Source organism: Corapipo altera, unplaced genomic scaffold (genome assembly GCF_003945725.1).
Source record: "Corapipo altera isolate COAL_440 unplaced genomic scaffold, ASM394572v1 23, whole genome shotgun sequence".
NCBI lineage: Eukaryota > Metazoa > Chordata > Aves > Passeriformes > Pipridae > Corapipo > Corapipo altera.
The window spans coordinates 18,374,707-18,390,588 of NW_020884878.1; the positions used below are offsets into that span (position 1 = coordinate 18,374,707).

General features: G+C 44.3%; 1 protein-coding gene across 3 annotated transcripts in view; it reads right to left on the minus strand.

Moving 5' to 3' along the window:
- Nucleotides 1-15,882, minus strand: part of IFT43 (intraflagellar transport 43) — a 43,973-nt gene that overhangs the window by 19,049 nt on the left and 9,042 nt on the right. For all 3 annotated transcript variants that reach the window (XM_027637931.1, XM_027637930.1, XM_027637929.1), the window contains one exon: nt 8,907-8,974. In XM_027637931.1, coding sequence (XP_027493732.1) covers nt 8,907-8,974 — 68 coding nt within the window. The remainder of the gene's footprint in view (nt 1-8,906; nt 8,975-15,882) is intronic.

Consider the following 15,882-nt stretch of genomic DNA (forward strand, 5'->3'; position numbering starts at 1 on the left):
TATTTCTCTCTTAACTCTGTCTGGGGGCAGAAGATCTGCTCTCACTCTTGAGTGTGGTCTTTGTTCAGTTCTGGCCAGGAGGAATCCTTCCTCCACATTAATGAGAACTTCAAAACCAAGGCTTTACCCCCCCACACACCTTTAATGTACAGCTGCACCCTAATGTACAGCTGAGCTGCTTCCAAGCTGCCTGCAACTTCAATGCTGAAGGGTGAAAGGCAGTTCTAATGTAGACATAATCTCTGTTAAACTGTTTCTTTCTCATTTAATGGACTACCACGGAGATCTAAATGGAGATAAAGTAGCAGGGCTCAGAGAACAGCCAGGATGCTATCTTTATGCAGCATGACAATGTGCAGTGGTTAATTAGACACCATTAACCTATTTTAGCAGAGGACATAACTGGGATGAATGGAGGGAAATGTCCTTGAAATCTTTTAATGTCCACAGCTCATGAGAGCTTCAGACACACTTGCGTCCTGCACCGAGCCACCGCCAGGCTCCAAGGAGGTCACTGCGCTGGAACCGAGGTTCTCTGCCGCGGCACAGGACGGTGCAGCAGCGCAGCTAAGGAAAAGGGAAGCAATTATGACAGCTTGTTAAAACGAACACGGGGGCGGCCGGGCAGGAACCCCCGGTACGGAACGGAGGAGCAGAGACAGCGGGAGCTCGGGCAGCCCCCCGGCCGGCCCGGCGTTGCCCTCCCGGCCCGGCGCACCCCGCCCGCCCCGAGGCCGAGCAGCCACCGCCGCCGCCGCCGTGCCCGCGCTCCCGGCCCCGCTGCCGGCCCGCGACCGCCCTCTGCCGGGCACCGTGAGGGGGCTGCGGCCCGGCCGCCGCCAGCGCCGAGGGAGCCGAGCGCCGCGGCTCGGCTGTCACCGACTGCGAGCCGTCACAGCCGCCACCTGCCACCTGCGGGCTGACCCGGGGCGGGACGGACGCCGCAGGGGCCGCGAGTCCAGGCCCAGGGGTATTTTCGTCATTTTAGAGGGCAGCGGAGGGAGAAATTCATCTGCCCATGTGTGTTAGCGTATTTCCTGGCATGTCTCAACCAACTTCTCTTATGAATCACGTGGAATCAGAAAGCCCTCTTGCTAAAAGAATGAAATGGGGGGGGGGGAAGAGAACGTCGTGATGTTCAGAGATACACTGGAGAGAGCAGGGCGATCAAAGTGTGGGCAGAGATGGGTTGGGTGCGCAGGAAGCAAGTCACCAGCCAGCATTCTGTCTCATGCTTCCACCCAACACTATACCCAGTTAGTTAAACGACGAAATGCTTGACTCAGCCTGCCTTTTGCCTCTAGCGCAAAGACTGTAATTCAGGTCTAGGCCTGAGGGAGGAGGGGGAAAAAAGATTACAAAGGACATTGTAATCTCTTGCTCAAGTATTTTTTTAGTGCCCATCAATACAGTGAGTGGGTGGTGAGCTAGGAGTTGCAGCTTGTTCAATAGCCTAAGGCACAACTAAGTTACACATCCAATATGATGCACAAGTGCTAACTGATCAGTTCTGCAGGCTCTCCAAGAGTGGATCACTGCTTGTTTGCTGAGGCACAGGAAAAGAAACACTCACCAAGACTGTATGTAAACTAGAACTGCTGCCTGTGCTGGAAAACTGGACCACAAGGTGTCTACTCAGCTATTCCACTGCACCTTTCTTGCAGGTCTGATCAGTTAAGTTTCCACCCCCTCTCACTGGACTCTGGCATCCTGGAAAAGCCAGATCTTCCTTGATTAAATTAGGGAGTTTAATCTTCACATCTACAATCAAGGCAAGTTTTGCCATTTATTTCAGCAGAGGGAAGACTACTATGAGCCTTTATTTTTATCACAGGATGTCACCTCACAGTTCTCCACTTCCAAGCCCTGGGGTGCATGGCTATCTCTATCTCCATAACAAGGTTTTGAGCAGACACATTTTTTAAATTGTAATGGTCCCACTTTCTGCCCCTCACAGGGTCCCTGGGCTGCCCGGACCACATGCTGAACACACTGCCCCAGAACACGGCCCTGAGTAGGAAGGATGCAGCAATGAACAGGCGTACTCTGTGGGACAGGATCTGACAGACACGGCAGCTAGCAGGCTCCATCTGAAACGGGCTTGTGAGGCACTTAATCAACCTCTAGCTGAAGTGGTTTTGTTTCTCCTCAGGTCCTAATACATGGGCTTACTTAACAGAAACAACAAAGGACGAAAGCTCTGGCAAACAGGACTTTTAGGAACAAAGTATAAGCTGACAGAGTGCTCACGGGGGTCACTGACCCTCAGCCTACTCACTGCATCATTCTCGTAACAGATGTTCCCAGGGTTCCCCCACTTGCTCACTGGTAGGCTTGCTGACCAGCAGAGCTGTTCAGAGCTCCCACCGAGCAACAGAAAAAAACAACAACACTCAATACAAATTCCTGCTGTGTGGGAAAACAGTGCTGCAGTTTCTAGAGGTATCCACCACACATCTTTGGTCCCTTAGAACAGGGGCTCCTATCCAAGCGATCACGTCCTCAGTCTCCAGTAAGCACAAGGGCCAACTCTCACACCAAAAGACTCTTGAGATTACAGTTTCCATTTAAAGGGAAAAGCACACTTCTAATCGTCATGGTTACAAGAAAGGACTGCTAGGAGACAGAACTAGACAGAGTGCAAGAAAAAGTATCTAAGGTTGTTTGGGTTTTCTTTTTCAAATCTCACAATAGAAAACAACTCATGATTCTGAAGTCCAAAGACCTTTCACTCATCACTGAAAACATTTACACAGAAAACACTAAAAAGAACTAGGTGTTTATTACTGAATGGCACCTTGTGCTGTCATCTGAGAGCAACAGCTTCTGAAAGGAGATATTTTAAAAACCTGGAACAAGAACTTGAGAATAGTGGAGGGGTTATATGGGATGGGGAGCTGAGGGAGGGGGAAATAGGGTCAAGCAAGTAGATCAGGTCATCTTAGGTCTCTTTCCGCAGGTAAACTGCATTAAGCTAGACTTCACAACTGCTTTAGAGGTGACCTACAATGGCCAGACAACGTTTTAGCCTTGGTTTTGACAGATACAAAAGGGTTGCAAGCTGCATATGTTCTTCAAGAAAATTTTCTTTTTTTCAAACTAGAAATATTTGGGACAGCAATGATGGTATCCTCTGAATAATATTTGGGACAGCAATGATGGTATCCTCTGAATTTGCTGGTAAATTTCTTGGAGATGCAGAGAACTAAGGAAGGAAGATGCTTTGTCCTCAATCAGAACAAAAATCAAAGGGACTTCACCCTAAGCATATTCTGCCACCTCAGCAGCTTACATGGACTGTTAGCAAAAATGTAACACTCCTGTTGTGTTCTGGTTTTGTCACGCTGGCTTCGTTTTCTAGGGGAGCCAGAAGCTGCAATCCTACTAGTCCATCCATTGCCCAGTATCTTTCTAGAAAAAGAAGTCAAAGAAAACTTCAATAACTGGGAAAAAAATAAAAGCAAATCTAGGTTAAAAATAAGAAGAAAAGGAAAAAGAAAAAAAAAGAAAAAAAGTAAAAAAAAAGCAAAACTCTTCTTTCAGGCTCCTCTGGCACTGCAAAGATAGAAATGGGCACAAGTCTAACATTTTCCCTTTGCAGGAAACCTTTGCAAGTCACACTAAGCTGGTTTAAAAAGAAAAAAAATCCCCCATCACAGCCAGGGCACTGAGGAATTCTCAGGTGACTCTTCTGTCTTTTAGGAACTTTTCTTTTTCTGCCAGTTATCTTTACTGAGTCTAAACAGAAACACCAAGGAGAGCTCACCCCAGTAATAACATGAAGGGACAAGAGGACAGCTTGTTAGCATTCCTGGAACATCCAGCCTGTTAAAAAAAAAAGGAAAAAGAAAAAAGAAAAGGGGGGGGGCAGGGACAGAGAGGAAAAAAACGACCCTGGGCCTGCACATTGCAGTTTACCACCATCTTGATGTCCTTGATGCGTGCCGATGGCATGGAGGTGGCTGGCACTGGATCAGCCCAAGAGAAGGAATGAGAGGCCAATGGAGATTTATGTGAGGAGAGTGAGATGGACAAGGTAAAATTGTCAGGAGGAGTTGTTAGAAAGTAAAATATATTGTGACAATTCCACTCCTGCCGTTCATCAATAAACTGACAGATCATTTAGTGTCAATTAGGAGTGATAGATGGACAAGTCCCCATGATCCTGGGCCAAAATTAATGGCTGGGAGGGAGAGGGTGATTGAAAATGACGGCTGACATTGAGAGGAAAGTCCTGAAGGTCCCCAAGGGGCCATTACTTGCCTCATTCCCTTGCAGATCAATGCAGGGACAAACCCAAAAACAGACACTTCAAGACAAAACTTAATCAGACTTCCTTTTCTTTCTTCTCCTTCTAAGTTGTGCCCCCTCACTTGGCAGCCTTGATCCTCTGTGCCCATACTCTTCACATCACTGAGAACATCCACAGATGGCTGCAAGATGCAGAGTGATGCTAACATCTCCTGTGCAGCCAGATGTCTGGTTCCCCACCTTACATGGCAGTGTCACAGGGAAGCCTAGCCTGAGATTCACCTCAACACTGCTGGACTTGGAGTAGAGGGCAGAAGCAATGACAAGCTTTTGCCAGATGGAGAAACTCATGAGCGCTTTACTACTCCCAGCTGCAACACAGAAATGACTGGAGGTTCTAAAACCAGGCACTCTCAGGGGTCATTTCTTACAGACAGAACACAAGACAGTTTAAGCCCATATTTTTGAAACAGGAGGTTTTTAACTTTACTTACCTCTAGAGACCTTGAATCATAAAACCCCTTAATCTCTTAAATAACTTTCCTCCAGCCCCAGGGTACAATCTCACCATTGCCCACCCTCCAGAGCCCTAAATGATATCTACACAGGGGCTCAGTTACCCTGCTCTAAAGGTCACCCCAACTGCATCCTCTTCCTTCCTTTGGGCCCTTAATATTCACCTTCTTTGTAAATGCATTCCTGGACACTGTATCACTACTTCTGTCCAAAAATATTCAGCATGGTTGTTTTCCTAAACAAGCCTTAAATATTCCAACTCTGTGTGACCTATCAGTCAGAAAGGGGAAACTTCAGTTGTAGCTGAAGCACCTGTTGCTAAACTGCCACAATCAATGTATAAGAAAGGAGGTACATTTGCAGGCACTGTAAGGGACTTCCTACTGAAAACAGCACTTGTGTTTGCTTGCAGGGCCACCTGAAATGAGCTGTGTTTATTCCAGAACAACCCTAGCTGCTGTCTGCAAAGCTGTAGAAATTTTAGGGGGCTCATTGCAAGACCAAAGGGACCAAGCACCCAGGTACCCAGAAAGAGTCACAAGAAGCAAAGAAATAAAGAGGTTTCCTACTAGATAGGAAACTGAAGAATTCTATCAGTCAAGTCAGAGATATGAGATCAGAAGAAGTTGGAACTAAATGGATCCTGGAAGCACTCCTCCTTTATCAAATCCTCACCAGTATGCAAAACCCCTTTCCTTTTCCCACTGGCAGGCACTTTGTGTTTCTTTCTTTTGATGTGTGAGATAACCTGATAATAAACCTCTGCTTTGCTTGTCACAAGTGTCAACACTGATGTCATTAGGGACATCAGCACAGTGTTCAGAATGGCACTTGGGCTCCATCCAGTGGTTAGAGAGCTGCTTCTGTAGCAAAACCCAGCTGTAATTACTGATATCTCAGCAGGATACAAGGCCCCAAGTGGCTGCCTAAGTTCTTGGTTGGTCCCCTTTCCACCAATATTGGGGCTGGAATGTTGCTGGGGCAGCAATGGGACTGCCTTTTCTCAAAGAGAATTATTTTTCTGAGTACAAATTTAACCAGATAAGGCAGATTCAGGTACAGATGACCCTGTCAGTATGGAAAATGAATTTTCTGTCACTACTTTGCACCATTTATTTGCTGATTGCAAAAGACCAGTCTGGGAGTTTGCTCAACACTTACTTGCAGTCTTCATCATTGTCCAGATTTATCAGATGGGACTCCTAGCAATGACAGCAGTTCCACAGATGTACTAAGAGTCCAAAGTAATCTTTCCATGCATGGCTTTTAAAAACTTGAGTAAAAGAGCATTTTGATAATTCTCAGCAATTTAAATATCTAAATGTAAATGCTATGGGTACTCATGATAAAACACTTTATCTCACTTGCACACCATCTGTGATAATTAATTTAAAAAATAATTATAGGTTGGAAAACTTTAAGGGCCCTCCTTAACTTCCTATCTTGCAAAAGTCTGAGAGAGCAGCAGTCTGATGGAAATAATTGGCAAGATGTTGAGAAGATTTGGAGGTTTACCTAAGCATGACAAGACCTGGGCAGGTAAGGGATGAAGAGGGAGAAGGAAAGGCAGAAAAACAGAAAAACAGGTTGCAAGCTACATTCTCTAACATGTGCCGAATGGAAACAAAAAAACCCCATTTTTAAGTGATCATTTCACATTGGTAAGACTCTGAACTAGAAATGCAGAAAAGTATCCCTGCAGGAAAAGCTACACATGCAGAGGCAACTGGCTGAATCTGTCAGAAACAGAACTAAAAGCTAAGACTTCAAATGGAGAGAGAATAACACATAAATGGCTACAAAATCATTGCACAAGTGGCTGCAGTATCACATCTGACACGCAATGTATTTTACACAACACAGAAAATCTAACTGTACCCACTCTGCTCATCCTTCCTTTCTAAGTAAACAAAAAAAAATCAGATTTTAACATTGTCAGTTCTGAAAATCTAATTACTTCTAACAGAAAAATTCCCAAGTGCAGGCTCTGTTACACTGGCATAAAAGTGCTTAAACCTACATCAGATGTATCAACAGAAGCATGTTATTCTAACTACATCTACACTAGTGAAATTGGAGCAAGTTAACTTGATGGGCTTCCAAACTGAGTCAAATTGGTTGAAAAGCAGTGGGGAGATAGAGCCTGAGAAAACAGAAACAACACAGCTACAGCAACATTGGTATGACATCAGCCGATGACTCAGACTTTTCACATGAAGGCTTTACCCTGGGATATGTCACAAAGATAGCCCTACAGGCCAGCATCTGAGACTTTTTTAAGGGAGAGAAGAAGAGAGATCAGCTTTGGGAGAATACACAACTGAAGGAAAGACAGGGGAACTAGTTGTACAAAATCCTTGTAGCTCGTATGACTGAAGAAGTCAGAACAAACTTCTCCATAAAATTTGTTCAATAAAAACTCTTAATAAAAATGAAAAGAACACTGTCAGATATGACACAGTATCATATGCGTGACAGAGCAAGGGGCACATCTTGATCTCATGTCCCATTGTGCAGAGTCTCATAGGCATAAAGGTCTACAACCCTACAACCCTATAGAATCTCCTGTTCTGCTTCTTCAGCTGAATTGCATCCAACATATAAAAGCATTTACTGCAGATACCTACAATGTCTGTAAACCATGCAGTTGAGATCTGGGGAAGCACCACTGATAGCTACTGCTGCAAATCTACTGGATAAGGCTAATAAGGCTAACGTCAAACAATGGAAAACATGGTAAAGTAGCACATGATACAGTGCTGTTACATTAGGAACCTGTACACTGTCCTTCAGGGCACATTAGACACAGCCCAGAATATGTATTACCTCCAGTCCAGTCCTTTGCCTAGCCAACAGTTACATAACTTATTATTCCTGAACAATGAAATTCACCTTTGTTCTCTGCTGTCACATTTCCATAAAGCTTCTGCTTGGTCCTACAAAGATCCAGGATCATTGGTGGCACTTTTTTAATACCCTGAGGTGGATTCAACTTTGCAATGGCAACTTCTAGCTGCAGCCAGCCTATGAAAAATAACCATTATCAGGGTTAAACTGGAGAGGAACATGAGTTCAGGCTGAAATCTTTATTCCTTTGCTTTATTTCAGTCTCCAGATTATTTATTTTTCAGAGACAAACACAGTGACAATTTTCCCAGAAAAGTACTGTTTTCCAGAAAGGCTACCCCAGAATACAGACCACCTTTCTCACCTCCCAAGAAAGTGACTGTATAACAGGTTTCTGGATGTCCTCATCCATTCTCAGAGTTCCAAAAAAGAAAATACATAACTTTTCATAAATCAGAGTGCCTCCAAAGTATATATTAAGGCATATACACTCTTATTAAAGGCCTTTAAGTACACAAGCAATCTCACACCACTCCATGGCTGAGCCCTTCAGCTCTGTGAATATGAAATACAACATCAGTATAATTTCATAGCTTGCAAAACAACAAAAAAAAACATTTCAAAACAAATGGTTTGAAAGCAAGTCATCTCCTCCCAGTCTGAACTGTCCTTTAGTTTTCATACCTATTCTATAAACCATGTGCAGATATTTCCTTTGCCTTAGGTGTCCTTCATAAGCATTAGGCTTCTCAACATATACTCTACAATTTGTATACTTTTTTCCTCCCATCTCTTCTTGATGACCATTTCTATCCGTCTCCATTATACCATAACCCCATACACACAAAAACATTGACAAATTTCACCTTTACTATCAAGGCTGATCACTAAATCCTGATGTGTTCATTGCACTCTTGTCAGTGGGGTGCTGTCATGTGTCACTCTCTTGGAAAGAACGGAACCAGTCAAAACCCCCCACCTCAGCTCCTGCATTTAACATGCTTATTATGTTCTTGACTCCTTCCAGGTACTGTATCAGGTAAGGAACACACTGCCTATGGCAAACAGTGACATGTATACAGTTCTGAGACTCACCAAGTCAATTAACCAATGGAACCAAGCAAGAGCAATAATTCAAACAGCTTGAAGGAGCTACATTGGTATTGGAGACAGAGGCCATGTAAAAGACCCACAAAAACTGTTCCAATATCTCTGACAGCAAAGTCCAGCTAGTGATGTTCACTTAATCCACACCTAAGCCCCTCTTAATAAGGAAAGAGGTGAGGACTCACTTGATAGGTGCCAGTACAGGATCATCTGCCCAGCCTCCTTGCCGGCGTGGAGGTTTAGGTGGTGGACCCTTTAATAAAGAGAAGAGACACATTACAGACAGCTCCAGTCAAGGCAAAGTCAAGCCAGTTGAGACATCAGGTTCACACATACTAATGTAATACTTTACCAAATAATAGACAGATGGAGAGATAGTGTTTAAAATGCTGTTTATTCATAAAATAAAAGGAGGACATATATTACAGGACAGGTTTTTAAGCATCACTGTAAGCAAAAGTTGCATCACCCTAATCAGGATCTTGACAAATTTCAGGTCTGTGTGCCTTTGACTTGTCCAGGACACACAGTACAGTACCAGACTGATCCACAGAGGATGTGCTCTCCTGGCAAAATAGGGTTCACTGGGAACTTGTTCCTTAGTGTTGCCCACATATCAGTGGGAGGTATTATGTTACAACTTTCCTAGGGTACCAGACAGCATGTTTTACACATCTTGTTTTAGATGAGGAATTGTTCCTAAAAAGTATGCTTTTGTCCACTGCCCAGAATAGGAGAATAGATGCCAAGTTCAGATACAGTGAGCCATATCAAACACTTCAAAAGTTAGTTGGGATGAATCCCACCACTGCCACCCCTGAAATCTAAAGGGGAAGTTCATCTGGAGCTTAAAGACATTCCCTGCTATTTTCTTGCATTGTCTTATGTGGTACTCTGCCACATGGCAAGAGAAAACAGGAATTCAGCTTGGGGCTTATGATGGGAATTTTCAAATGAATTCCCAATGGGAGCTGCCCGTTGCCTTTACAGTTTTGGATTCAGTTCCCTCAGCCTGAGGCACCTTGTACAGCAGTGACTTCAGTGTTGGGCATGACAGGCAGTGGTGAAAGCAGAGAGGCAAGGTGAGCCCAGTTTATATAGCTCCCAATTGATGGTGCCCAGCGAAGGAAGATAGATTACAAGGACCAGTGAAGAGACCATCATGAGAAAGAATGATTAGGCAAAAGATGTCCCAAAACAGAAAAAAAAATGGTAACTGCAAAGGAATGGCAAGGGCACAGGTGGCTCCTACAGCTTTTATTAAGAAAGTGAATGAGTGGGATGACTCCTGAGGATTTTAGACTTCAGAGAGAACTCTGCATGTGTGGTGGAGTCAACCCTGAGTCAAAGCCAAACCACCTCTTGCCACACACGAGGAAGGGGTTGAGCTAGCCCCTGATGGTAGGGGTCTCCCATGTTTATTTCTTGAAGTAGAAGCATTGTTTGTGAGTGTGGGAAATTAAGAGACCCTGCCAGGGGCAGCCGCTGCCTGCTGCAGGGAGGGAGCATGACCCTGCATAGCTCCCTGATAGGAGCAAAAATAGTCATCCTCCAAAAATAAACAGGGAGCAGGAATGAGGCAGGAGCTGCAGTCCCAAAATACCAACTTTCTTCAGCAAAGGGAGCACAGGAGGGCAGAGGGACAGGCAGGGAGCGTGAAATGCAGGAAACAGCCTCCTTATATGGGCTCATCCGTAGGGGACAGAGCTCAGTCGACTGGAATGACCATGTCACAGAATGTGAAGCCTTCAGGGGCCCAAGTGAATGGAGTTTTCTGATCTTTAAATGATTCCCCCAGATTCTTAAGATGCCAAACCAGAGAAGAGGCTACAGTGCCAAAAAAGGAGCATTTTGAATTCAGTTGATCTGGACACACCCAGAGCCCAGGAAAAAGGGGGAAAACACACCACATATGGGTGTGCATGCCCACATAAAACATCCCTGTTCCCATTACACACACCCCTACCTCAAAAACACACTCCCTCCCACACAGACCCTTCCCATGCAAACAACCCCTTTCCCCTCACACTATCCCTCCAATAGCCAGCAAGCCATGTTTCCAACACACAGCCTCAACTCCTCGCAAAGGTGCACAGAGACACACAAATTGCACCAAAGATCCTGGGCCATAAGGCTGAGGGAAAATGTAGCATTTCCTGGGCATTGAAATACACTTGCAATTTAATTTCCTCCTCATCAAAACTAGCCTTAAGGTCAAAGATATCTCAAGTGGGGCACACCAGATCAGAGGGTGATGAGAATGCCTGCTCCAGCCTTTCCACAGGGCATGACTCCATGGCATCTAGGGGTTTGATTCCAATGTCTTGCCAACATTTTAATGTGTTCCCATTGACCGTACACACCAGGCAACCCTGAATGTCTCTCAGGCCCTGACAAACACCTCACACATACCTACAGGTCTTTTATTCCTCTTGCAATAAATCAGGTAATTCTTTCTGAATTGCCTACAGGAGGACTAGCAACAGGAAAGGCAATGTTAACTGTCAGCTGAGGATAAATAGCTTTTCTTTGTTAGTTGCCTGGAAAGTGCTGTAATAAGGTCACATGCCACATGCACTTTTGTCAAGTAAATAAACTTACCTTCATATACTTTCACATTTCCAAAACCTCAGCATAATTTACAACTGAGAATGCAATGTTGTGCATTGCCATAATACGGTACCAGGTAGGGACTTTGGAGCTGCAACCAAGACCGTGAGGCAGAAAGTGGGACAAAAGTCAACCCCTGAGGGAACACAGCAGAAACAGAGGACCCTGTTCTTCTGTAATGCAGCAAATGTGCTCCTGAACACACCTTTTTGGTGAAAAAGACTGGGGAATTTAAATGATCAGAACTTGTTGGTACCTACTGTAATACCTTAGGCAAGATTTTTATGTATGTTCCCAAATGCAAAGCTGAGCTATACACCCAAACAGTTTGGTGTTCAAACAGTTGAGATTCCACTGGCTCCTGACAACAATGTTCTCTCTCAGCTCCTGCTGCTCAGTCTGTTTAACAGTATTAATTAATCACTTACTTGCTGTGGTTTGCCTTTCTACTTCAGTTTTATAGGTTATTTATCTCCAGGAGATTTCTTCTACTTTAGTTTCTCCAGATTGCCCCTTTTTTCAAGGAAAATTGCCATGGTCTGAGTTTTTATTTTTTTCTCAGAAACTCGGTTCACTGTTTTTGTGATGGCATTTTTCCAGTATTTCTCAGGCCACCCTCCTTACCAACACTTTCATGCTACCTCCATAATCAGTGTTTTATCTCTCCCTTTGAAAAATGACTGGCCTGAATTCCATCTCTCCTGTATTAAAGTAGAAACTCTACCTTATTCTTTATCTGTAGTCAGGACCTTTCTTATCAGACAGATGCAGAATTCTAATTTGGCCTCCTCATTAAGGCAGAAATTTCCAGGCTACTTGTCAGATCACGTCTGAAGTTTTGAAGGTGCCAGTTGGATGTTGCTTCCCTCATGGAAGCAGCTGTACTGTGTGTCTCTGATCCCAAAGGTCCAACAAAGTTTCTCTTAGGACCTACCACAACAGAGACAGATTATGGACATGTTGGGTCCCTCAGATTCTCAGGTGGGTCTGGAAATATGGATTAATCTACCTTCATCAACATGACAACTCCTTTGAAACACTGAGCATTCTGTGCAGGGATGCAGGGACTCAAATGACATTGACAGCGTGTAACAGAGGACACACAATTTTTCTATCATGTAATACATCTCTTAAAATCTATAGAATCTATGTTTTCCCAATATACAAACACTGAGAGATTATATACAGATGTCTTGTTTTTATCCAGTATTGACCATGGAGTGGAAAGAAAATATGGCCAGACTTAAGGTTCCTCTTCTCCAGCAAGATGCCTGAGGCTCCTCTGACTGAGGAAAAGCAAACCTCAACAAACAGGTCTGATGAATTAGTTTTGACTGCTGCCAATGAAGGAACTGTAAGTCAAATAGCCCCACTGCTTCCAAGCAGCCACGTAACACAATCTGTACTGATCTCAGAGCATATATGATATCAAAAAGGGATCAATTCCCAGATCTGTGCAAGCCTGGGCTTTCTGCAAAGAACAACCCATTTCTGCTAGCTCTCTTTATCATGTCCACAGACAGTTCAAATAGTGCATCTGATTTTAATGAATACCCTCCAAGGACTTCTGCATGTCTTACTTACCTAGTAGAAAATACTGGATTTCCATTTCATCCACAAACTGTTCTTCTTCATTGTCACTGACTTTCCTTTACTAGAGAAAGTGCTATTGAGCCAGGAAAAGTGCTTGGGGGAGGCTTCAAATATTCTGTCATCTATCAGAGCAGGTAAAGGAGCAGCTCATATTGTTAAACAGCTATCAAGAATTTCTCCCCTAGAACAGTGGTCAGCTATCTAGTCAGCTCATATGTGCACCTGCGAGGAAATCTGTCACCTCTGCGGCATTTGGCACCTTAACGCGTCTCAGGAGTTACTGCTCTCCCCTGCATGAAAACAGTGCATCAGCACACAACAATTTGATTCTCTGAGCAAGGGGTCACTGATAGAATCCTCTCCCAACCCATAGTTACAGGGAAATGCCCCTCCAGCCTTTCCAGGCATGAACATCACTCAAACAGTTTGCTACTACCTTGTGCTACATACTGTCAGACATATTTTCATTCACCCCCACCCTTCCTACTATTCTTCTGTTGCCTTCAGGTGGGTCCAGGAGCACTCAAAGCATGAAATATATGTATGGAAAAGGAAAAGCTTTTAATAAAATTATTTTTTATGAGATTGTCCCTAATCCACATCAAGGTTGCCAAGCAGAGAGGATACTACTAGAAAGGCTGGGAAACATCGCTGACTAGAAAAGCTATTTCAGAAGATGTCATCAAAAAGCTACAAGATAAGCTCAGAAAGCTGAAAATAACTGCCCTGCTGGCCAGCCACTCGGGGTGCATGGGGCACAGGCAGTGCAAGGCCTTGGGGAGCTCCAGGCCATGCACTGCTGGGGCTCACACTGGGGAAGTTGGCCTAATTAGGGAACAAAAGTTCAGCTGCATTTTTGAGATTCCTCCTGGACTATCTGGCCAACTTCCAGATGAGAGGTCCCCAGGAACAGGCTGGGAGTCCAGCATTTCTACAAGTAACCAGAAGACCTCTGGAAAAAAAACCTACGTAATCCCCATATAATGGAAACAGGTAAAAAACCCAGTGCTCCCTTGGATGCTGGTTCCCTTTAGCAGAGGGTGTTTATTAGCACAATGCAAGAATCCAAACAGATGACAGAAACTCTGGGACCTGGAGGGACAAATGTAGCTCAGGACTAACAAGCAAATGGGATGGCATTCACAATGTGCAACAGCTACAGGAATTTTGCCTCAGAGAACACTCCCAGGTTCTCAGAAATGCCAGTTGCTTCAAGAGCTATCTACTGCCAGTCCACCCTACTCCCAGTTGCATGCCTAAGGCAGCAAACTCCTGCAACATTCTGTACACAAAATGCAGCTAGCCCCTGGTGAAGGCTCCTCTACAAGCTGAAGATCACAGGGGAAAACAGGATGCTAGGGGAAAACAGGATGCTAGAGAAAAACAATGCAGTCGGACTGTAAGGTCTTTGGGAATGGGAAACTTTTGTTCCAGCCACACACCAACACTCTCTAGATCTTACTGCAATGCAAACTGTAGATACAGAAATGGCTATAAGTGACTGCATTACAATTATAACTTCTCGGGTCACGAACTCTGAACTAGAGAGGCAGGACAGTGCCTAAACCACTGTGATTATTTTTATACAAATAAGGTCCCCCAATAGGCACCTAGCTGAGTGCAGCCAGCACTGGGCTCCTCAGTCGCATGTTTCTAACTTTCAGGGAACATGGGGAAGAGCACTTGGAGGGTGGCTGCTGCGCAGATCCAGATCAGACCAGACCAGACAGTGGAATGAGTTTGGAGCTGTGTGAGGCTAAGAACTGGGTCAGGAAAATACCGCTCTGATTAAAGGCCCTGATCCTATCAAGCCCCAGGCCATGTCTACACCACAGGTGCAGACATACCTGCAAGCAGGATTCATGTGAGTCAGCTCAAGTCTGGAAATGGTCTTGTTTTGGGTCCTTTTGGTAACCAAGTTGGTACCTCCCCAGGTAGAGTGCAGGTTGCTTCTCATCAAGGGATCTCCTCATCATTCTGCACTATATGACTGGATGCAAATACACTCACTCGATCAACTCCATGGAACTGGGTAACCTAGCACCATAAGAACACTAATAGCTTTATATTTCAGATACTTAATTTTTTTGATAGTTATTCTTGCAAAAAACATTCACTGAAATCAATTGTTCCTGATATGTTGTCTTAAACTAAAAAGCAACAGCCCATTTTTCTACCCAAATGTTTTAAAAGCGCTGGCAACTAAAACTATAGGACTTTGTTGCCCCCACTGGAAATGTCACATCTTCAAATCCTCTTCCCAATTGTTGCCTTAAAGCATGTCATCACTCAAAACACTGAGTGAAGTAGAGCCACAGAGGTCAGCATCCACCTATATAAGAGTTAGAAATCAAGTGCTGTCCCTGTTTTAGTCAATGAAGGACCCTGAGACTACCTATGGCATGTCTGTCAAAGCAGAAACAGAGAATGAGGTCACAGCTGGACTCATTGGGACTGGAACATATGTCTTCCCACTCAAATGTTGTTGCTTTCAGTTAGAAAGTCCTTCCCTGTGGCACTAAAATCCTTTTGGTTCCATCTGCAAAGCAGAGCAGCTTCAGGAAAAAGGACTGAGAGCCTTCTCTGACCCAGAACAGCTCATAGCTTGTCATTATATATAATATTCTCTATGGAGGTGGGAAACATTACTTGATACATCTTTCTCAGAGGAGGAAGAGGACAATAAAATCAGTGTTTTCCAGCTTAGAAAGGAAATGGCAGGTTTAATCTTTACATATAAAGCATGCTGTTTCAACACCTAAATGAACACCTCAATCCCTGGAGGTCCCCGAAGGCAAGGAAAGGCCCTACTCCACTTCTATAGGCTACAAAACACAGGATAGGGATCAGGATCACTCACTGGTAGTGCAGAAATGTGCTCCCAGAGCTCTCAGAACAGGGCCAGAACTCCACAGAGGAACAGCTTCAGACACACTGCAGTTTCCAGCTACTCTTTAC